The sequence below is a fragment of the Oncorhynchus nerka genome, linkage group LG2 (assembly GCF_034236695.1).
Source record: "Oncorhynchus nerka isolate Pitt River linkage group LG2, Oner_Uvic_2.0, whole genome shotgun sequence".
NCBI classification, from domain to species: Eukaryota; Metazoa; Chordata; class Actinopteri; order Salmoniformes; family Salmonidae; genus Oncorhynchus; species Oncorhynchus nerka.
In genome coordinates this window covers 77821062-77843848 of record NC_088397.1, presented here as the reverse complement: position 1 = coordinate 77843848, position 22787 = coordinate 77821062, and the positions used below count along the sequence as shown (strand labels likewise).

The 22787-nt window shown below is 45.5% G+C and overlaps 1 protein-coding gene across 2 annotated transcripts; it reads left to right on the top strand.

The window, feature by feature from the left end:
- Positions 1-247: 247 nt before the first annotated feature.
- LOC115142814 (laminin subunit beta-3-like) lies at positions 248-21919 on the top strand. Of its 2 annotated transcripts, XM_029682578.2 has the most exons (22): positions 248-337; positions 518-566; positions 749-903; positions 13658-13772; positions 13878-13951; positions 14068-14259; positions 14377-14440; positions 14659-14840; positions 14927-15047; positions 15248-15436; positions 15611-15766; positions 15898-16188; positions 16367-16739; positions 16899-17059; positions 17246-17457; positions 18270-18473; positions 18626-18770; positions 18986-19193; positions 19944-20085; positions 20258-20434; positions 20543-20705; positions 21660-21919. In XM_029682578.2, exons 2-22 carry the CDS (start codon positions 542-544, stop codon positions 21797-21799), a joined length of 3489 nt encoding a protein of 1162 aa, XP_029538438.1. In that variant the 5' UTR covers positions 248-337; positions 518-541; the 3' UTR covers positions 21800-21919. The 2 variants fall into 2 exon arrangements, with proteins under 2 accessions (XP_029538438.1, XP_029538445.1); XM_029682585.2 differs by lacking the exons at positions 248-337; positions 518-566; positions 749-903 and adding an exon at positions 9996-10265.
- Positions 21920-22787: the final 868 nt, after the last annotated feature.

The window sequence follows — 22787 nt, the reverse complement described above, 5'->3', positions numbered from 1 at the left end:
GGGGTTGGGGTAGGGTTAGGTATAGGGTTAGATTGTCAGGTTAGGGTTAGGGGCAGGGTTAGAGAAAATAGGATTTTGAATGGGAATCAAAGATTAGTTAAATATGAATGTGTGTATTTGCGTGCCTGTGTGTGTATGCGTGTGTGTGTGTGTATTCATCCCATCAGGGTGTGGTTGAAAAGGGGAAGGGTGTGTCTGCCAGCTACCTTCTGACACACTCTGTAGCTCAGGTGAGACAGTGTTTATAAGGACACATCCAAGAACCCACACACACATTTAGACAGACAGATTCTGAACAGCACACACACGCGTGTCCACATACATACACCTACAACTGGTGAGTAGTGAGCTGGATTGATGAACTTTCACTGGAGACCTTTTCTTTTCAATGTAGTTCAACTTATTTTGCCTTCATACATTTCCTGTGTTGTACATTTCTTCCAATTATTTAGTCAACCAAGTATTTCTTAAATTGTTGTGTTGCCTTTATTGTTTATTGTCTTTTTGTCTTTCAAAGAATTTCTCATAGCAGGAAACAAAGATGTGGATTTTATTCCAGCTAGCAGGTATGTTTAATTGATTTCTAATTTTAAATGATTGATGAGTTGTTACAGTTATATACATTTTAATTTATTTAGATTTGTAGTTCATTTTAGTATTAACATCTAGATTGTTGTGATAGTTTTGTGTAGGATATGAGGAAATATGTATGATTCTGATTGATTGATGAATTGATCCCCTCCCCCAGCCCTGACTGCAGTGGCTGCGACACAGAGGGACTGTTCTCGGGGGGCCTGTTACCCCCCTATGGGAGACCTGCTCCTCGGTAGGGACCGTCAGCTCCACGCCTCCTCCACCTGCGGCCTCACCGGCTCGGAGGTCTTTTGCACCCCCTTCGGACAGGTACGACCCTACTCTTACTATTCTGAAAGACACAAAGAACCTCATATGTTACAAAGACAAGTAGATCTCATTGACGTTGTTAGTTTTGTGAGTGTATACATAAGATTGTGTAAACTTTCAAGTGAAGGCATGGGCTGTTTCTCTACCCAGGTTGTTTTTGTCAAGCGCAGTCCCTTTTAATGCTAGTGCATCGGCACTGTAAGAGATGGGGGAAAGTAGGGCAATTAGGAGGTGTTGTAGCTCTTAATTATTATGAGTTGTTCACCAAGGTTGTTTAATGTGTTACAACATTTCAGGTTTGAAGAGTAGCTATATCTTTAGGCATGTCAGTGAGCCAGACAGACATGCATGTATGAAGACAGAAGACAGATGGACAGACTGCTTGGTTGTGCACACTGCTCTCTGTCTCATCATGCACAGTAGGAGAACAGGGAGGGAGTGAAGGGGTGCGATGGAGAGGGTGGATGGAGGGTCAGGGGAGAACTGGTTGGTGTCATTTGTGAAAACGTCTGGATCTGGTGCCAGAGACACACAGTGCCAGATGTTGCAACTACAGTCTTTGGAAAAACATTGGATAGAGAATGATTTATTTGATTTCAAAGGAACAAGAGAACAATCAAATATGCTGTTTTGAGGGGATTGATTAACTTTCAAACATCAATGTTTAAGCCAAACGAGGGGCTGAAACCAGGTGAAAGGAGAACATAGGAAAAATATTTCTGATGTAATTTGTGGTGCTGCGTGTTTGATTGACAGTCAAGTCTTTCATCTGAGCCACACCCTTCATCTGGTGTTGCTGGGCAAAGCAAGTTCTGCTCTCACAAATACCAGGCTGTCTCTGTCTGTGCAGGCACACACGCGTGCTCGCACCATACAAACACACACACCAGGCTGTCTCTGTCTGTGCAGGCACACACGCGTGCTCGCACCATACAAACACACACACCAGACTGTAGATATTTTCGGTGGTTCTGGTTTGAGTTTTTGAAACTCCAGCACTTTTGTATTTGAATATTTACTTAAAGTGATTTGTGTTTCACTGGATGCATGTGTTGATCACACAACACAGACATGAAATATGTTTTTAATGTTGGGCGTGTGGGAGAAAGGTGCCCCAGGCCATAGAAACTGGTCTAGACTGGAGTGTTGATGTAGTATAGCTGATTGACTGTATGTGTTGAGTCATGTGTTAAGGCTGTGGGTGTGGATCGTATATCTCTCTGACACACTCTGTATCATTCAGTACAGTTGAGACAATGTGGACACTAGCAAGATGTGATCTGAAAAGAGTTACCTAGACATTATGAAATGTTTTGACTAATGAGTTGCATTTCCACTGGCATTCCTCTCAAGGCCACAGAGTTATCACTATGCTGCTACTAAGGACAAGGAAGGACACTGTGGTGTTGGATTCCTCTCCTTCTCTCCTGGTGCCATTTTGCATGTCCTCAGAGTTTACAGCTTCATGCTTGGAGTTGAAATGAACAGGTGGTGAAACATGCTGTAACTGTACTGCCTATTGTGCAGGCTGGATAGTTCCATAGGTAATAGTACTACAATGTGACATAAAATAAAATTAGTAGATTAGATCAACTTTATTCTCCCAGAGCGGATTTTATTTTTTTCATCGTCCCTGTGTGTTAATCTTTGCTTGTTTTATGCAATCTCTGTCAGGTGTGTGTGCTTACTGTAGCCACCTGCTTGGCCTGCGGCAAGGCAATCACTACTCTTTGTACAGTATCAAACTCTTTGGTGGACTGACTGCATTTGATGATGGAAGACATGCTGTGCTAAACCATCTAATGGTCGATTAGAATGAAATACTTTATTGATTTCCCAGCAGAAATGGATGAGATTGCCATATCTGCTGAGTCAGCCAGAAGGAGAGTTGAGCAGTACAGTGTGCCAGGGCTTTATCACTCAGTGTCCAGGCAGTGGCATGCATGACCTGATAATGACTGGGCAGGGTGCCCGCCATGCCCCTGCAGAGGATATTGGAAGACAGCGAAAGAGAGGGATAGGAGAGATAGAGAAAGAGGATAGGAGCCTTGGCTTTCCTATCCAGTGTTGACAGATCTATTCTGAAGGGTATGGTTGGATTTAGTTTGGCACAGTGATACGGCGAAGTTTGAATAACCAGATGGGCCTAACTTCTCCTCTCTCTTGCCCAACACTCATCTCTACCCTTGACCTGACCTCGGCACTGGCAGTTGCCAGAGAGTTGCAGATAGTAACAAGCCAACATGGTTCAAAGCGATTTTCCATCAGGGTTTAGTATGAACCAATCAGAGATGAGATAAGAAAGGCTGATCCCCTTTTACTCAGTGATGGAGGGGATCTTAGCCAATAGCTGGCTCCGACACCAGGTCGAGCCTACTAACCATATCAGGTTCCACACTGTGACCTAATTTCATTCCATGGTTTATACTCATTCGGTATAATTATGTGGTTAAGTTTTTTCCTTTCTTTATAGAATTATCCATTGTTCCCTGTGTAGAAATGTGGAAAGATACTAATATTTGAGAGATATCAACAACGTTTCCATCTAGTTTTTATGCCAGTCATACCATATAAAAACAAATCATGACATCTGTGATGGAAACAGAACATTTCGGTACAATGTTATAAATGCAGATAGATAATTTGTTTGTTCGACATGGTGGGATCTTTTTATGTCTGTAAAATTAATTATGTGAGAAATGCGGTGGAAATGCCTTTATTCTCAAATTCTCCTATAATAACCATCATATGGAAGTAAACTTGGAGTCATGTGACGATATGGTGTGTAGACCTCCCACTACCACTTGGAAACCATGCAGTTTATAAGGGGAGGCAGGTGGCCTAGTGGTTAGAGCGTTGGACTTGTAACCAAAAGGTTGCAAGATCGAATCCTCGAGCTGACAAGGTACAAATCTGTCGTTCTGCCTCTAAACAAGGCAGTTACAAGACACTGTTCCTAGGCTGTCATTAAAAAAAAATGTGTTCTTAACTGACTTGCCTAGTAAAATAAATGAGGCGAAGGATGAATAAGTTATGATGAACTTCACAGGGTGGTGAAAGTACACTGTGGTCTTGATGCTCCATTCCAACAAATATTGAGAGTCTTATTCATGATGATTGATGTTTGTCAAATATTCTTGCTCTTATCCATAATAATCTCATCATGTAGACTGCACTGTATATTCAAGCTGTTGGCTAGAGTGCATGTGCCAAGACCTGAGTAGGAACATTGGCTATTTAACGCAACTATCAGTAGAGTTGAAAATGCGATGTAAAGATGTAATTTTTTTCAGTACATAAAAATGTAAGCGAATAAGTACATTTTGTGTGCACTACGGCATCACGCACTAATTTTTATCCATAACAAGGCTGTTTTATTTATGCGGATTTTAGAATATTCACATGAAAATCTCTTGCTAATTGGATGGAAACCTAGCTAGTGAGCATAAAATATTCAGATATTCAAAATCCAATATTGCCACCCGTCCATCAACCATGGAATTCTAATTCTATAGTTTAGACAGATTTATAATACAGGGTTCAAGTAAAGGGATGCCAGAAGGAGGGTACCATGAATGGCCAAGGCCAGGGGCCGTAGTGACAAAGCGTCTCAGAGTAGAACATGGGTCATAAGTGCTCAGAATAAAGACACTTTACCCCTATTTTTATGAGTAAATGTAAAAGCTATGCATAAAGCCTCTTTAGTCATAAGAGTCCCACCTAGTCGACAGATATTTTGGAAACCTCATGAGCTGACCTATGCAGTTCAAGTGACTGTCCAGTGAAAATCTCATTTTTCAAAATGTATATTTAGTTAAAGCTGCAATGTGTTACTTTTTAGGCGACCCAACAAAATGAATTCTCATTGAAAGCCAGTCTAAGAAGCGGTAGATGTGTTTTATGTGCGCCATTTCTATGCTTCCTGCTCTTAAGTTTAGTTTTTGCGTCTTTTACTTTCGGTTTTGTACATCAGCTTCAAACAGCTGAAAATATAATATTTTTGGTTATTGAAAATACATTTCACTGCAGTTTGGATGGCACAATGATTCTCTCCACTCTGAGTGCTTGTTTTGTCACATAAACTAAAATTAGGCGAACTATTAGAATTTTTAGCAACAAAGGAAACGGCATTTCTGCATATTGCACCTTTAACCTTTTACTGCAGTCGGCTAAATCATGGTCACACAGAGCGTGTCTTGGTAGTCTTAAACAAATCTAATTTGAAACAAAAGTATACACCTCACACACATGGTTATGGGCTTAAAAGAAAGAATACACATATACCATGTCAGATATAGAAATCTATTCAATTTTGTGTTTGCATCCCAATATTACACTTTATATACATCACAGATGACTGAAAAATAACAAAACCGTTTGATGTTGAAACATCTGATTTTTGGGGGATTTTATTGTTTATTAACTATGAAATTCTGGAGAATATGAATAATATTCCACTCATTAAGGTAATTTGACTGAAGGAAAGAGCTACCTCATTCCCAAATCATCTTGTTGACTGGTCTTACATTTACATTACATTTAAGTCATTTAGCAGACGCTCTTATCCAGAGCGACTTACAAATTGGTGCGTTCACCTTATGACATCCAGTGGTCTTATACTCGTATTTGTGGCCAAAGCATACATTAAAAAAAAAAGTAAAACCCCACCTTGTCTCTCAAACAGACTGTTTAAAATCAGTGATCTACTCGCATTAATATTTTTAATGACTGATATACGCCCACACCATTCTGTTGTTGGGGTATCCCCACACGATTCCAACACACAAAATCTGCTTTTTAACTTACTTAATAAAAAAATGAAAAGTATTTCACTCATATTGCAATTAATTATAGGTCATATTTCATAGAAATTGGGAATGACTGTAAAGTTACTTTAAGAATTACCAGCAGGTGTCTTGATTATAGAAAAAGGGGTCTCAGTGGTTCCTGCACCATAGAACAGTAATTGTTTTGGAGTTGAATATTTTGATATTCCTATATGATCAACCCATAAAGAATCTATACCTACATGTAGCAGTATCTCTTGCACTTTCGACAATGATTTCACATGAGGCCTAATTCATATATCTGGCTAAATACTTATAACCCATACCCACTGGCCACAGACATCAGTTCAACATCTAGTTTTGATTTACATTTGGTTTAGTTGTCAACTAATGCGAATTCAACCTGAAATCAATAGATTGGATTTAGGTTCAAAGTTGGGTGAAAAAAATACGAAATGTTCTTAAATGTATGACTTTTTGCAAATCCTATCTGTGTTCCACATTTATTCAACATCCTCACATATATTTTGGGGGTTGAAATATATGGAGACAATGTTGATTCCACCAGTTTTTGTCCAGTGGGTAGGAAATAATCATTTATTTTTCTTTTGATTATTTAATTAACCTAAATCATGTTATTTCAAGTTATCCATTTGGAGCTCAATATCACTTTGTTAAAAAATATGTAGAAATTGGGCATGCCTATGAGTTGGGCAATTGACACCATCTAGGGTATATGTGTTTGGTGATTAATGATAGACCTTACAAACATTTTATGCAACATTATTGGCAAGTGACTTGATGCCTACTGTGCCAAAAGCGATTTAGAGTTTTTGAATGGGAGTGACGTGTGTGTTGATATAACGTTAATATGATCAAAATGATTATTTTTGCAACCAGTACAATATACATATCACATTGTTCAAAATATCAGGATTTATCTATTTAAAATGATTGTGCATGCCAACATATTAGACAATAATTACAAGTAGGCAAAGTGATCGTGAAAATTCTATCAGTCGTTTACCATTGCAACATTTGATGTACAGTCACATTCACCGTGGTTGTCGGAAGCCTGCTATAGAGTTCACGGCTGGTCACGCCTCACCGTGGTTGTCGGAAGCCTGCTATAGAGTTCACGGCTGGTCACGCCTCACCGTGGTTGTCGGAAGCCTGCTATAGAGTTCACGGCTGGTCACTCCTCACCGTGGTTGTCGGAAGCCTGCTATAGAGTTCACGGCTGGTCACTCCTCACCGTGGTTGTCGGAAGCCTGCTATAGAGTTCACGGCTGGTCACGCCTCACCGTGGTTGTCGGAAGCCTGCTATAGAGTTCACGGCTGGTCACTCCTCACCGTGGTTGTCGGAAGCCTGCTATAGAGTTCACGGCTGGTCACTCCTCACCGTGGTTGTCGGAAGCCTGCTATAGAGTTCACGGCTGGTCACTCCTCACCGTGGTTGTCGGAAGCCTGCTATAGAGTTCACGGCTGGTCACTCCTCACCGTGGTTGTCGGAAGCCTGCTATAGAGTTCACGGCTGGTCACGCCTCACCGTGGTTGTCGGAAGCCTGCTATAGAGTTCACGGCTGGTCACTCCTCACCGTGGTTGTCGGAAGCCTGCTATAGAGTTCACGGCTGGTCACTCCTCACCGTGGTTGTCGGAAGCCTGCTATAGAGTTCACGGCTGGTCACGCCTCACCGTGGTTGTCGGAAGCCTGCTATAGAGTTCACGGCTGCTCACTCCTCACCGTGGTTGTCGGAAGCCTGCTATAGAGTTCACGGCTGCTCACTCCTCACCGTGGTTGTCGGAAGCCTGCTATAGAGTTCACGGCTGGTCACTCCTCACCGTGGTTGTCGGAAGCCTGCTATAGAGTTCACGGCTGGTCACGCCTCACCGTGGTTGTCGGAAGCCTGCTATAGAGTTCACGGCTGGTCACGCCTCACCGTGGTTGTCGGAAGCCTGCTATAGAGTTCACGGCTGGTCACTCCTCACCGTGGTTGTCGGAAGCCTGCTATAGAGTTCACGGCTGGTCACGCCTCACCGTGGTTGTCGGAAGCCTGCTATAGAGTTCAAGGCTGGTCACTCCTCACCGTGGTTGTCGGAAGCCTGCTATAGAGTTCACGGCTGGTCACGCCTCACCGTGGTTGTCGGAAGCCTGCTATAGAGTTCACGGCTGGTCACGCCTCACCGTGGTTGTCGGAAGCCTGCTATAGAGTTCACGGCTGGTCACTCCTCACCGTGGTTGTCGGAAGCCTGCTATAGAGTTCACGGCTGGTCACTCCTCACCGTGGTTGTCGGAAGCCTGCTATAGAGTTCACGGCTGGTCACTCCTCACCGTGGTTGTCGGAAGCCTGCTATAGAGTTCACGGCTGGTCACTCCTCACCGTGGTTGTCGGAAGCCTGCTATAGAGTTCACGGCTGGTCACTCCTCACCGTGGTTGTCGGAAGCCTGCTATAGAGTTCACGGCTGGTCACTCCTCACCGTGGTTGTCGGAAGCCTGCTATAGAGTTCACGGCTGGTCACTCCTCACCGTGGTTGTCGGAAGCCTGCTATAGAGTTCACGGCTGGTCACGCCTCACCGTGGTTGTCGGAAGCCTGCTATAGAGTTCACGGCTGGTCACGCCTCACCGTGGTTGTCGGAAGCCTGCTATAGAGTTCACGGCTGGTCACTCCTCACCGTGGTTGTCGGAAGCCTGCTATAGAGTTCACGGCTGGTCACACCTCATCGTGATGGATTATCCTCCATCATTTGCAACAATGTTACCGAGCCTCATCACTATCTTTTCTTTGTGGTAGCTCAAACTGTTGTGATTACCAGCTGAGATAAACTTTATGAGTTTATTTTCAGGGTTTGTCTGGGCAGTGTCTTAACATCATTCTAAAAACCTACTCTGAGCTGGGAGTTTTTTTCTTGTCTTAAAACAGGTTTGAACAGGATTCCTAGGGCATTTTCTGAGATGCTTTGTGGATAAGGGCCTAGGAATATCTCCAAGCAGTATCATGGTCCATGCATCTTTGGCGTGAGTGTCTGTCCTCTGGTCCAGAGAGCCGGCCAGCTGGAAATACACATACACTTTGATACAGACTGTTACATTGGCAGACTAACTCTTCTGGTCAGATTCCAGCGGTCTGGAAGAGTTTCTCCATGTTGTCCTTAGCAGCCCGCAGCCCAAGGGCACTGACTGGCTGGACACTAGCCAGGGCCAGGCAGGGTCTGATGCAGACTATACTTACCTGAAACACTGTGTCATACAGATAACTTTAAAGCCAAGACAGTGAACAGTGTTGTCCCGTCAGCATATATGTCTCGGGGTCAATCTCCCAGTGAGTCCTGACCACTGGTCCAGAAATAGACACACAGACATACCAGGGTCCAGGCTGATGCCACAGCATATGTATTTACATATCACTGTGGTTCTGACAGTCAAAGTTGTTGGTTTGATTGCGGATGTAGTTTTTGCATTGGATACATATTTTGAGCCTTGCCATGGGTATACATTGAATCAGGGTTGATGGACACTGCGTGCATTCATCTCTCCATGCAGTACAGTAGAATATACATATCCTTCTTTACCACACCATTGGTTATGGTACAATTCACAATGACTTTACCAAAATACATGAATAATATTATTACATCATTACCGCCCAATGACATTACAATATAAAGTTGTTATACAACACTGGCAATAGTTCACACATTAGTGGACATAATTCTGTCTTTATATAACATTGTATTAACAATGTATTAATACACTGAATCCACTGTAAATGTTTGCGTTTGTGTGTGTGGGTGCATGTGTGAGGACATGTGTGAGGACATGTGTGAGGACATGTGTGAGATGTGTGAGGACATGTGTGAGGACATGTGTGAGGACATGTGTGGGTGCATGTGTGAGGACATGTGTGAGGACATGTGTGAGGACATGTGTGAGGACATGTGTGTGGGTGCATGTGTGAGGACATGTGTGAGGACATGTGTGTGGGTGCATGTGTGAGGACATGTGTGAGGACATGTGTGTGCACCGTGCAGATTTTAGATTGTTTGACGAAATCTGATTGGAAACTTGCCTGTTAACTTTTGAAATCGTTGTATGGAGGAAGAGGGGGGATTGGCTGAAGGAGAAAGAGAGTAAGCAAGCAAACGAGAGACAGGAAGCAATATATATATATATAGAGAGAGAGAGAGCGAGAGAAAGAGAGAGAGAGAAAGAGAGAGAGAAAGAGAGAGAGAGAGAGAGAGAGAGAGAGAGAGAGAGAGAGAGAGACAGAGAGAGAGAGAGAGAGAGAGAGCGAGAGAGAGACACAGAGAGAGAGAGAGAGCGAGAGAGAGAGAGAGAGAGAGAGAGAGAGAGAGAGCAAGTTGGACAGTTGGACAGTAGCCGCAGCTGGTGTTGAAACATCCAGTGCAGAGAGACCTTTCCCCCAGTGTGGAACAAAGCCATGACCTTAATGGGATCTCTCACAATTCAAGTCTCTGCTCCAGCCACAGCCTCAACCCGCTCTGACCAGGGCAAGCTCAGGTGGAGGTGAAGGGGAGTGGACACAAGGGGGTTGGAGGAGAGGGCAATTGGAGGTACAGTGCCTTCTGAAAGTATTCAGACCCCTTTACTTTTTCCACATTTTGCTACATTACAGCCTTATTCTAAAACGCATAATAAAAAAACTCTACAATCTACTCACAATACCCCATAATTTTACATTTACATTTAATGGCAAAGTGAAAATAGGTTTTTAGAAATTGTTGTACATTTATCATGCTTTGGATATACCTTATTTACTTAAGTATTCAGACCTTTTGCTATGAGACTCCTGTTTCCATTGATCATCCTTGAGATGTTTCTACAACTTGTTTTGAGTCCACCTGTGGTAAATTCAATTGATTGGACATGAGGCACAGATCTGGGGAGGGTACCAAAGATGTTCTAAACCATTGAACGTCCCCAAGGACACAGTGGCCTCCATCATTCTTAAATGGGATTTGTGTGGAACCATCAAGACTCTTCCTAGAGCTGGCCACCCGGCCAAACTGAGCAATCGGTGGTGAAGGGCCGTGGTCAGGTTGGTGACCAAGAAGCCGATTGTCACTCTGACAGAGCTCTAGATTTCCTCTTTAGAGATGGGAGAACCTTCCAGAAGGACAACCATCTCTGCAGCACTCCACCAATCAGGCCTTTATGGTAGAGTGGCCAGACGGCATCCACTCCTCAGTAAAAGGCGGATGACAGCGCGCTTGGAGACTAATCAGGATCGAGGCAAAGATGAACTGAGCAAAGTACAGAGAGATCCTTGATGAAAACTTGCTCCAGAGTGCTCAGGACCTCAGACTGGGGCGAAGGTTCACCTTCCAACAGGACAACGACCCTAAGCACACAGCCAAAATAACGCAGGAGTGGCTTCGGGACAAGTCTCTGAATGTCCCTGAGTGGCCCAGCCAGAGCCCAGACTTGAACCCAATGTAACATCTCTGGAGAGGCCTGAAAATAGCTATGCAGCAACGCTCCCCATCCAACCTGACAGAGCTTGAAAGGATCTACAGAGAAGAATTGGAGAAACTGTCTAAGTACAGGTGTGCCAAGCTTGTAGCGTCATACCCAAGAAGTCTTGAGGTTGTAATCGCTAACAAAGTACTGAGTAAAGGGTCTGAATACTTATGAAAATGTAATATTTCAGTTTTTTTTGTCATCATGGAGTATTGTGTGTTAGTTGATGAGGGGAAAAAACAATTTAATACATTTTAGAATAAGCCTGTAACATAACAACATTTTGAAAAAGTGAATAGTTTCAGAATACACTATATATGTAGTACAGTTGTAGGTTATGGTTGTAGTGGAGAGGGGGAGGAGTTGCTGTTCTATATTTGTAAAACAAAAAAAACAAAAAAAAAGATTGCAAGGGGTGGTAAGAGGTTGAAGGTCAGGGAAGGGGCACAGGTTAGACTGAACACAGCCCGGTTGGAGGTGAGGGGAGTGGTCAATCTCCAACTCCAAGCATGGCTCGGTGGAGCTGTGTGAATTTTTTGAAGAATTTTGTAGAAAGTGCTGAACAAATAAAATGTCATTGATTGATCAATGGAACAGGGTTTGGAGGTAGTGAGAGCAGTAAGAACAGTGATGTGGAGGATTTAAGGTTAGTGAAGGATGTGTGTGTGTTTGTGTGTGTGTGTGTGTGTGTGTCTGTGTGTGTGTGTGTGTGTGTGTGTGTGGAGCAAGTGATCTTGGGTCACATAATACACGTAGCAAACCCAGGGCTGGAAAACTCCACTAGTGTTACACAAGAGCCTTCCCATTAGTGTTCTATTTATGAAGTAGACTGCCACTACCACTACCACTAGCACTACCACTAGCACTACCACTACCCCTACCACTACCACTAGCACTACCACTACCACTACCCCTACCACTAGCACTACCACTAGCACTAGCACTAGCACTACCACTACCACTAGCACTACCACTAGCACTACCACTACCATTACCACTACCACTAGCACTACCACTACCACTACCCCTACCACTACCACTAGCACTACCACTACCACTACCCCTACCACTAGCACTACCACTACCACTAGCACTAGCACTACCACTACCACTAGCACTACCACTAGCACTACCACTACCATTACCACTAGCACTAGCACTACCACTAGCACTACCACTACCACTAGCACTACCACTAGCACTACCACTACCACTAGCACTACCACTACCACTACCACTACCACTAGCACTACCACTACCACTAGCACTACCACTACCACTACCACTACCACTAGCACTACCACGGCGACACAAATCCTGACCAGCTGAATGATGTGGTGCTTTTTTTTCCTTTTCCTTTTTTATCCTACCACCCCTCCCCTAATTGGAGTAAACTAATAGACAACAACACTTAGGCTTTTACTTCCAGTGTAGACATACTATATACATTTTATGGACACAATGTATTTTACAATAGTTATCTTTTGTTTTTAATCCGATCCTTCAGCTAACATCAACCGCTCCCATCCATCTCTGAAAACCATCCATTTTTTATTTCTATTTACTATATATTTTTCAACTATGCTGTGATGTTTCACAAAAGTTCTGTACCTTTCTATTTTCATAGATTCTACAGATGATAAATTAAAGCTAAACATTTTTGCTAAAAGCATTATATTATTGACAATGACTTGATGGATCAGTGTGATGATGTCACAGGGTCCTGGTTGTGATTGGACACCCCATTCAGGGAGAGGGGAGATGTCAGGGTAAAGAGAGAGAGAGGGATAGTGTGAGAGAGAGAGTGTGAAGAGAGCATGAGAGAGAGCGAGAAAGAGAGAGAGAGAGAGCGTGACAGTACATTTTTTGTTTATTTCACTTTTGTTTATTATCTATTTCACTTGCTTTGGCAATTGAAATATATGTTTCCCATGCCAATAAAGCCCCTTAAATTGAAATTTAATTGAGAGAGCGAGAAAGCGAGAGAGAGAACAAAAATTGAAGGCTTTAGCTCAATGTTATCTATGGTGTCTGTGGGAAAATCCACATGAACATTTAGTTGCACATTGGTCGTTGTGAGAGATTCCATTGTGTTGGAGGAGGAACTGATACCCTGATCTGTGTTGTTGCTGTGTGATTGCTATACGTTCCCTTAGTCCATATTGGTCTGGTAAACTAGCATTTCCTGTCAAAGTAAGGGCACAGAAACCTCCCACGACTCACGTGCTGTTTGAATGTGTGCTGACCAATGACCAATGACTCATCATCACAAAAAGAGGTCAGGGGACATGCACATGCAAGACAAAGGTTGCCAAATGCAGAATAATAATGCTAAGTAGTATTAAAATAATCTCTCTCTCTCTCTCCCTCTCCCTCCCGCCTTCTCTTGCTCCCTACCTCTCTCTCTCTCTCTCCCTCTCCCTCCCGCCTTCTCTTGCTCCCTACCTCTCTCTCTCCCGCTCTCTCTCTCTCCTCTCTCCTTCAGTCGAAGATGAAGTGTTGTCCCTGTGACTCCAGGAACCCATCCAGTCAGTTGGCTCACACCATCCAGGATGTTCTATCCACTGCTGGACCCAACAGGTGGTGGCAGGCCAAGAAAGGTGAGGGGATACAAAGCTAAAGAACACATGTCTTAGTGCTGAGATCCATCCTAAAACTATGTCCTGTTGTGATCCAGAAAATAAACAAAACCTATGTTTTTTTAGACGTGAGTCCGGTCACCGTACAGTTGGACCTACAGAACCTGTTTCAGCTGGACACCCTCATTCTGACATTCAAGGTAAGATCCAGCCACCAGACCAGCATGGACAGGGCTTTTCCAATGTGGAAGGGCCAATTAGTCTTTTTAAGTACAGTAGAATCTGATGGACTGATTTTCCTGTTGCCTCTACACAGGGTCCTCGTCCCAGCTCGCTGGTGGTGGAGAGGACGCTGGATAACGGTAAAACATGGCAACCTGCTCTCTACATGGCCTCCGACTGCAGATCGGCCTTCCCTGGCATTGCCATGATTACGCCACGTTCCCTGGACCAGACGTATTGTTACACTCTGCCCCCTGCCACCACTAACCCCTACCAGGACCAGACGGTAAGGGAGGGGGACACAACTTTGAAAACTGGAGAAAATTCCCATGATATTTTGCCTCTGTACCACAAATAAGTTGTTTTCTGTACTCTTTTTGATTTTGCTCATTGTATGAAACAGATTCAATTCAGCCCCTTGCGTCAGTTCTCTACCATCAGCGTCCCCAATGGGCAGAAGATTCAAGGTAAGATGCTTACCCGTCCATAACGTCCCCCCACGGTTGCTATGGACAATATTACATGTCCAATAAGAGTACTTACAGTATATTCCAATCTTTACATATGACATTTAAGCCATTTAGCACGTGCTCTCCTCCAGAAACACTTACACATTTCTTGATTGACACAATCCTGATCCAATGAGGTTCTTTGCCCAGTGACTGACAGCTCTCTCTGTCCACAGAGGTATCAGGATTGTCAGGCCTGCGAGTGAGGATGACTAATCTGGGTGCTGTGCCCCGCCTGCCGGGCCGCGCTCCCTCTCTGTTCTACGCCCTCAGAGAGATGAGAGTGATGGGCACCTGCCTCTGCCACGGCCATGCCAACCGGTGTCTGCCAGATACTAACCAGCTACCCAACACACAGGTGCATATAGTTAAACACGCAGGTTACAGTTACAGTACAAGTGAATGGCTCTTTAGTGGGTTTATAACTCTGTGTATGTGTTGCAGGTCAGTGCTCAGTGTGAATGCCAACACAACACAGCGGGTATAAACTGTGAGCGCTGTGCAGATCTTTACAACGACCTGCCCTGGAGGCCTGCAGAGGAGGGGGACACACATACCTGCAAACGTACGCAACCACTAATGCCTTAATACACCGACTACATCTTTTTGGTACAAGTGTGGAGAAATAGGATGACTTTGCTAATGTATCGCACAACCAGCAACTATAAGTAATAACTCAGTGAAGACTGATGTGTGTGAGTTGACTGAACATATACAGTCACAGATGTGTGTGTTGATTATTTCCCATGGTGCTGCCCACTGTAGGTTGTGAGTGTAACAACCATTCCCAGCGGTGCCGTTTCGACCCAGATGTGTATGAGTCGAGCGGACGGAGGAGTGGGGGTATGTGTGAGAGCTGTCTTCACCACACGACTGGACCCAAGTGTGACCGCTGTGCCCCTGGATACCAACCCAATCACCGGAGCAGCATGGACCGGCCTGATGCCTGCCTACGTGAGTGATCTTAAAACTGTAGTTTAATATGTATTAATAAAATACTGCTGCCTTTAATCCTCTTTCTCTCCTACTATAGGTTTAATCACCACCACATTAGGTCGCAGTGTTGCAATATCTTTGCTGTGTTTGATTATTGTTGTGTTTCTGTTTTTTCCCCTGTGTTTTGTACAGGCTGTCATTGCAGTGCTGAGGGGGTGGAGAATGGGGATCAGTGTGATGACGTCACAGGGTCCTGTCGCTGTAAGGCCAATGTTGATGGATCGCAATGTGACCGCTGCAAGATGGGATACTACGGTCTGACCGCCTCCAACCCTCTGGGCTGCAACAGTGCGTCATCTTTCACTCTTGACCCTGAATAGGCAATTCATAAAGTCTCATGTCATGATTACTTACAGCTGTATTCCCCATACGGTGGGGTTGATCTATCCCCATCTGACTCTGTGTCTATCTTTCTCCAGAGTGCGTGTGCAGTAAAGATGGCTCCCTGTCCAGTGTGTGTGACCCTGTGAGTGGTCAGTGTCCTTGCCAACCTCATCTCCAGGGGCTGACCTGTGAGCTGTGTTCCCATGGTTACTGGAATCCATCCTCTCCCCGTGGTTGTGAGCCCTGTCGCTGTGACCCCACCAACTCCCACGGTGACACCTGTGACAAGAGTACGGGTCAGTGCCAGTGCAGGTCAGGGTTCGGAGGTCGTACCTGTACAGAATGTCCTGACAACACCTACGGAGACCCACTCATTGGCTGCAGATGTAAGTGCCCTGTCGTGTTCTGTCACAGAAACCTTCAAAGGCTCTTAAACATGCTTTGTTCAATGCTTTTGATAATTCAATCCAATAGGCAGACTAAGTAACAATAATTTTCTCTCCTCGTTACCCTGTTCTCTTCCCTCTCTCTCTCCATCTCCTCCCTCTCTCCCTTTCTCTGTAGCGTGTCAGTGTGCTGCTGGGGGCACAAAGCCAGGAGGCTGTGATAAGCGTACGGGGGCCTGCCGGTGCCGGCTGGGTGTCACAGGTGCCCGTTGCGATGCCTGTACCCGTGGCCACTGTGACTCCTTCCCTGACTGTGAGGTCTGCCCCTCCTGCTTTTTCTCTCTGGACTCAAACATCCAGAACCTCACCCTGGGCCTGGAGAGACTCTCCTCCAGGATTCCCTCTCTTCCTGGGGGCTCGTTACCTACCAGTCTGGGTCCCCGCATCAGAACCCTGGAGGCCACTCTCACCCAGATACGAGACTCTCTCCCACTGCCACCTCCCTCTGCCAGACAAGTCAACGACGCCCTCTCTCAGCTCCGCAGGCTAAGGTGGGGGATGTTCAAATGTCCCGGCAAACTTAGAATGTCTAAATGCTAAATGCTTTGCTTCTCAAAATTTCAGTGCATACATTTAAACACCTCTTTCCTGTAGACTACAGTCCTTCATTACCCAGCTCACTGTCCCTCATCTCCATTATAATCCTCCAGGGTCCAGTTGGATCAGGTGGATGGAGATTTGTCACCCCAAGGCCGAGCCCCTGAGCTAGGCACGCAGCTGGACGAACTCCAGGCTCTACTAGACGGCCTGGGTCTGGTGTACAACACCAAGAGAGATGCTCTCAGGAACTCTGTCAACTCCAACAATGCAGGTGAGGAAGACGCCGCCACAGAGCTAGGAGGACCATCTATGTGTCGAGTGGCAAAAACAAGGGTTTGAAATTTAGAATCCACAATCAAAATCAGAACCAAAGCCTTGATGCCAGTCTGTTTTGGTTTGAGCTAAATTATGGCTGCTATCACACCTGTTTCTGTCCTCTTGGTTGGTTCTCTCTCAGGGGCCTTTTCTTCCATAAAGGATGCCTATGACGAGTCAACTGACTCTGCCAAAAGTGTTGATGCTAGTGGGAAGACTGTAGACCAGTCAAAAGCAGTCAGAAAAGACGCCATTGACCTCCAGAACCAGGTCCAACCAGCCAACACCAGAGACCTGGAGAAACTCAACCACCAGCTGAACACCAAACCTGACCTCACACCCACTGCCAAGCAGGTAACCCTAGTCCTAGCCTTAACCATAGCCCTAACCCAAACCCTAGCCCTAAACCAAACCCTAGTCCTAACCCTAGCCCTAGCCTTAACCATAGCCCTAACCCAAACCCTAGCCCTAAACCTAACCCTAGTCCTAACCCTAGCCCTAACCCAAACCCTAGCCCTAAACCAAACCCTAGCCCTAGTCCTAACCCGAACCATAGCCCTAAACCTAACCCTAGCCCTAGTCCTAACCCGAACCATAGCCCTAACCCAATCCCTAGCCCTAAACCAAACCCTAGCCCTAGTCCTAACCCGAACCATAGCCCTAAACCTAACCCTAGCCCTAGTCCTAACCTGAACCATAGCCCTAGCCCGAACCCTATAGCCCTAGTCCTAACCCGAACCATAGCCCTAGTCCTAACCCAAACCATAGCCCTAATCCAAACCCTAGCCCTAGTCCTAACCCGAACCATAGCCCTAGCCCTAAACCGAACCCTATAGCCCTAGTCCTAACCCGAACCATAGCCCTAGTCCTAACCCAAACCATAGCCCTAACCCAAACCCTAGCCCTAACCCGAACCATAGCCCTAGCCCTAAACCGAACCCTATAGCCCTAGTCCTAACCTGAACCATAGCCCTAGTCCTAACCCAAACCATAGCCCTAACCCAAACCCTAGCCCTAGTCCTAACCCGAACCATAGCCCTAGCCCTAAACCGAACCCTATAGCCCTAGTCCTAACCCGAACCATAGCCCTAACCCTAGCCCTAAACCCTGCCCTAACCGTACCTCCACCTAAATGTGAATGTGTATTGTTATTCCCTGTCTCTCAGGTGTGTGGCAGCGTGCGCTTTGCCCCCTGTACCCCTGCTCAGTGTGATGGTGAGCTGTGCCCTGCAGAGGGGGCGCCCCCCTGTGGCCGTGGAGAGAGTTGCGTCGGGGCTCTGCCTCTGGGGACCCGGGCTGTGAGTGATGCTGAGGAGGTGAAAGACAGACTGAAGCAGCTCAATGGGAAGATCACACAGGCCGCTGCACAGGTACGAGCTAACACTTTGTTTGTTTACTGTATGTTTCTAACCGTTTATTACAGTGTTTTAATACTTACATGAAGGACATGACTAGTTATTCAAGTGGTTTGTTTCATCATGTGGCGTTCAATGCTTTGTTCTTTTCTCCATTCAATTCACAGATCCAGGAAACACAGGACACAGCCAATAAGGTCAGACAGTCCACAGACGATCTGGACAATCAGATGAGGCGGGCCAGGGATGACCTGGATGCAGATCTGCAGGAGACGAGAGACTTTGTTAAAGAGCTGAAGGACTTCCTGTCAGGTGAGACATTGACAGTTATGTTCCAGTACCTTCAATAACCACTTACTTATTTACTCTTAGTAAAAGTATTCAAGTAGTAGTATAGAATTTTTGGGAGTGTCTAGTGTAAGGACATACCCCTCCTCTCTCCCTCCCTCTCCCCCACCTATCTTCCATTCTCTCTCATCCTCCATCTTCCCCTCTATATCCTCCCTCCTCTCTCTCCCTCTCTCCAGACCCATCATCAGACCCGACACACATCAGCACAGTGAGTGAGTGGATCCTGAATGCCAAGCTGCCTGTCAGTCTGGCTACTCTGAAGAGGAAGCTCCAGGAGATCAGAGACCTGGCGGCAGGACTCCCAGACAGCACTGCGGTCTTGGACCAGGCTGGACCACAGCTCGACATCGCCCGGGGCCTGCTACAGGAGGCCCGGGACGCCAGGTATAACACCTTATGACCTCTTTTGTCAGTCTTAAGACAGGGTTATGTACTGTAGACATTTAAGTTTAGCCGCAGGAAGTAGGGGTGCTGAGGGTGCTACAAAAATAGTGGTATTTGGTATTTTATTTGCGAAAGCAGCAGCTACTCTGCCTGGGGTCCACACAAAACAGGGCGGCAGGGTAGCCTAGTGGTTAGAGCGTTGGACTAGTAACCGGAAGGTTGCAAGTTCAAACCCCCGAGCTGACAAGGTACAAATCTGTGGTTCTGCCCCTGAACAGGCAGTTAACCCACTGTTCCTAAGCCGTCATTGAAAATAAGAATTTGTTCTTAACTGACTTGCCTGGTTAAATAAAGGTAAAATAAAAAATAAATAAAAAACATGAAACATGACATAATACAAAACATTAATAGACAAGAACAGAACTACATCAATTTAAAACAGGCACACATAGCCTACATATCAATACATACACACAAACTGGTGCACTGGGCTTTTACTAGTTCTGTATTAGTGGGCTGATATAGCCGTCTGAAGCGCGGGCACCCCCCAGCATCACCACCACCACATTCATTTAAGTAAAGTATCTTTAAGTCTTTAAGTATCTTCTATGAATTTAAGTAAAGTATAACTAGTTTTTGTAATTAATGACAATTCTGTATGGTTTCTGAGGTCACTTTAACATTGTTGTGACTGCTGTGAACATTGTAGTAAGGTTGCTGTAACATTGCAATAATGTTGTTGTGTGACAGGGACGCAGCGCTGGGTGTGAAGGCTGATGTTGACGGGCTGTTGGAGGGCTTCACTACAGTGGAGGGCTCCCTCTCTGGCCTGGAGGAAAAAGTGCAGGAGAGCCTGGACATAGTGGATGACATCAGCAGCAACCTCACACAGGTGAGACGGAGATGAATAAAAATCCGCTTCCAAACTAGTCTGACACCTACATTGATTAAACAGCTTCTTACTGTATTATTCCTCTCATTTTGATCCCTCCTCTCTCCATCCTCCTCTTTCCTTCCTCCTCTCTCCATCCCCCCAATAACATCCTTATTTTGACTCCCTCCAGACCAAGGCCCAGTTGTCTCCAGCGGTGAAGGCGCTAGGGGAGGTGTCTGCCCTGGCTGAGGGGATGAAGCCTCAGCTGGAGGGGCTCAGGGCTCTGGTGCGCTCTGGAGATATGCTGACCCAGAATGCAACAGAAGAGGCCGATAACGCTAAGAGGGAGGCAGACGCTGCGGCCAAGGTGAGTTTAGTTTGTGTATGTGTACGTGTGTTTGCTCGTGTATGTCCATCTCTGTATATGAGTTTGTGCTCAACTCATGGCCTGTCTCTTTGCCTAATGTGTTTATAGGAGCTGGCATCCCTGGAGAAGCAGCTGGAGCAGCTGCGTGCTGCAGAGAGGACCAGTGGGCGTGGCGATGGGACGGGGACAGCAGGGGCTCGTCTCCAGAAGCTGCAGGAGGAGGCTGGTTCTCTGGCCCAGGACACTGGAGACATGATAAAGACACTAGCAGGTACGGATGGGGAATGGCAAGGAGACATGTACATCTGCTAACATATATATATATGCACGTGCATTTGTGGCACATTGAAAAAGACACTGAATGCTGAGGTGAAATCTGAAATGATGTGATGAGTATTAATGAATCAAACATTTCCCTCTCCCTCTGTCCCTCCTTGTCTCTCCCTGTCCCTTCACCTGCTCTCCTTCTCTGCCTCGGTCTCTTCTCCTCTCTCCCTCTGTTCCTTTTCCTGCTCTCCTCTCCTTCTGTCTCTTCTCCTGTTCCCTTCTCCTTCTCTCTCTCTCTCCCTTTTCCTGCTCTCCTCTCCTTCTCTCCCTCTCTCTCTTCTCCTGTTCCCTTCTCCTTCTCTCTCCCTCTGTCCCTTCTCCTTCTCTCTCCCTTTTCCTGCTCTCCTCTCCTTCTCTCCCTCTGTCTCTTCTCCTGTTCCCTTCTCCTTCTCTCTCCCTTCTCCTGCTCTCTTCTCCTCTCTCCCTTTTCCTGCTCTCCTTCTCCCCCTGTCCCTTCTCCTTCTCTCTCCCTCTGTCCCTTCTCTCCCTGTCTCTTCTCCTGTTCCCTTCTCCTTCTCTCTCCCTCTGTCCCTTCTCTCTCCCTCTGTCCATTCTCCTTCTCTCTCCCTTCTCCTCCTCTCCCTCTGTCCCTTTTCCTGCTCTCATTCTCTCTCCCTCTGTCCCTTCTCCTTCTCTCTCCCTTCTCCTCTCCCTCTGTCCCTTTTCCTGCTCTCATTCTCTCTCCCTCTGTCCCTTCTCCTTCTCTCTCCCTTCTCCTCCTCTCCCTCTGTCCCTTTTCCTGCTCTCATTCTCTCTCCCTCTGTCTCTTCTCCTTCTCTCTCCCTTCTCCTGCTCTCTTCTCCTCTCTCCCTCTGTCCCTTTTCCTGCTCTCCTTCTCCCTCCCTTTTCCCTTCTCCTCTCCTTCTCTTTCTTCTGCTCCCCCCCATTTTCTGTCCAGGTAAAGCAGACTCTCTGCATAGTCTACAGGATGAGGTCCTACTGAAGTCCCAGAGGCTGACTGGCCTGGAAGCCAAACTGCTGGACCTTCTGGCTGACATGAGACAGAAGGTCACGATCTTCTCCACCTGCCAGGGCTGAGGTCAAAGTGCAGAGATCATCCTCACATAGTCTGTTCTTTGGGATAGAGGAGCGATGTTACATATTTATTTTGTTCCACTTTTGTAGAATGAATGTCCCAATAAAAAGCTTTATTATTGATGTTGTGTAGTCTGGGAGTTTTCCTAAATGTGTGGCAGGTTTTTATTACTGTGGTACATCCTGATTGGCCCAACAGTGTCTCTCAAACCTTCCACCAATGAGATCACTGTCGAGGAGAGTGGGGTGGGATCTGTGATTGTGTAAGGCGAGAACACCAAAGCACAGAAGAGGAAGTTTATATAATTTGTTTTATGAAGAAACAAAACAAAGACGCAAAGTATAGTGCCGGTGGTTATAAGATATGAGCATCTCCAGTCATACAGTTACAAGGGCATCGTCAAAACAAGAGGAAGTCTATAGCAGATTATGGCATAAAAGTGGCACATATCATTTAACCCTGTATGTAAAGTGGTGTTAGTGCACAGGACCACTTTAAGTGGTGTAAGCATCTTCTCTTACACAGAGAAACGACAGCCCTCCAAACCCTTCTCGCCCTAAAGTCAGTGTGTTATGACATGGGTGTCAGGATTCAAATAGTGAGACCTGTCAATGACATTCAAACCCGTCGGCAAGCTTCATAACAGTCAAAAGCCTTACATTTAGGATTATAGAAGATAAAAGAAGAATTCAGTCCATATAAAAATACATAACACTTGATCAATGACATCTCGAAACCCTTCTCCTTGAATACTGATATGTTGTACAGTATTCATAAACTTTTCCATGAAACCATTATTTTACCAGCTTTCCATTTTTCTCCAGATCCATTATTAGTTTCAGATGTGAGTGAAAGAACAACAAAGCTTGATTCAGTTCAGACAACAACACATAAAGTAGCCAAAGCCAATGAATTAATGAATTAGAATCTAGCTGTCACAGCTATCATATCAGCAAAAAAAGTATATATATACATATACACATATATATA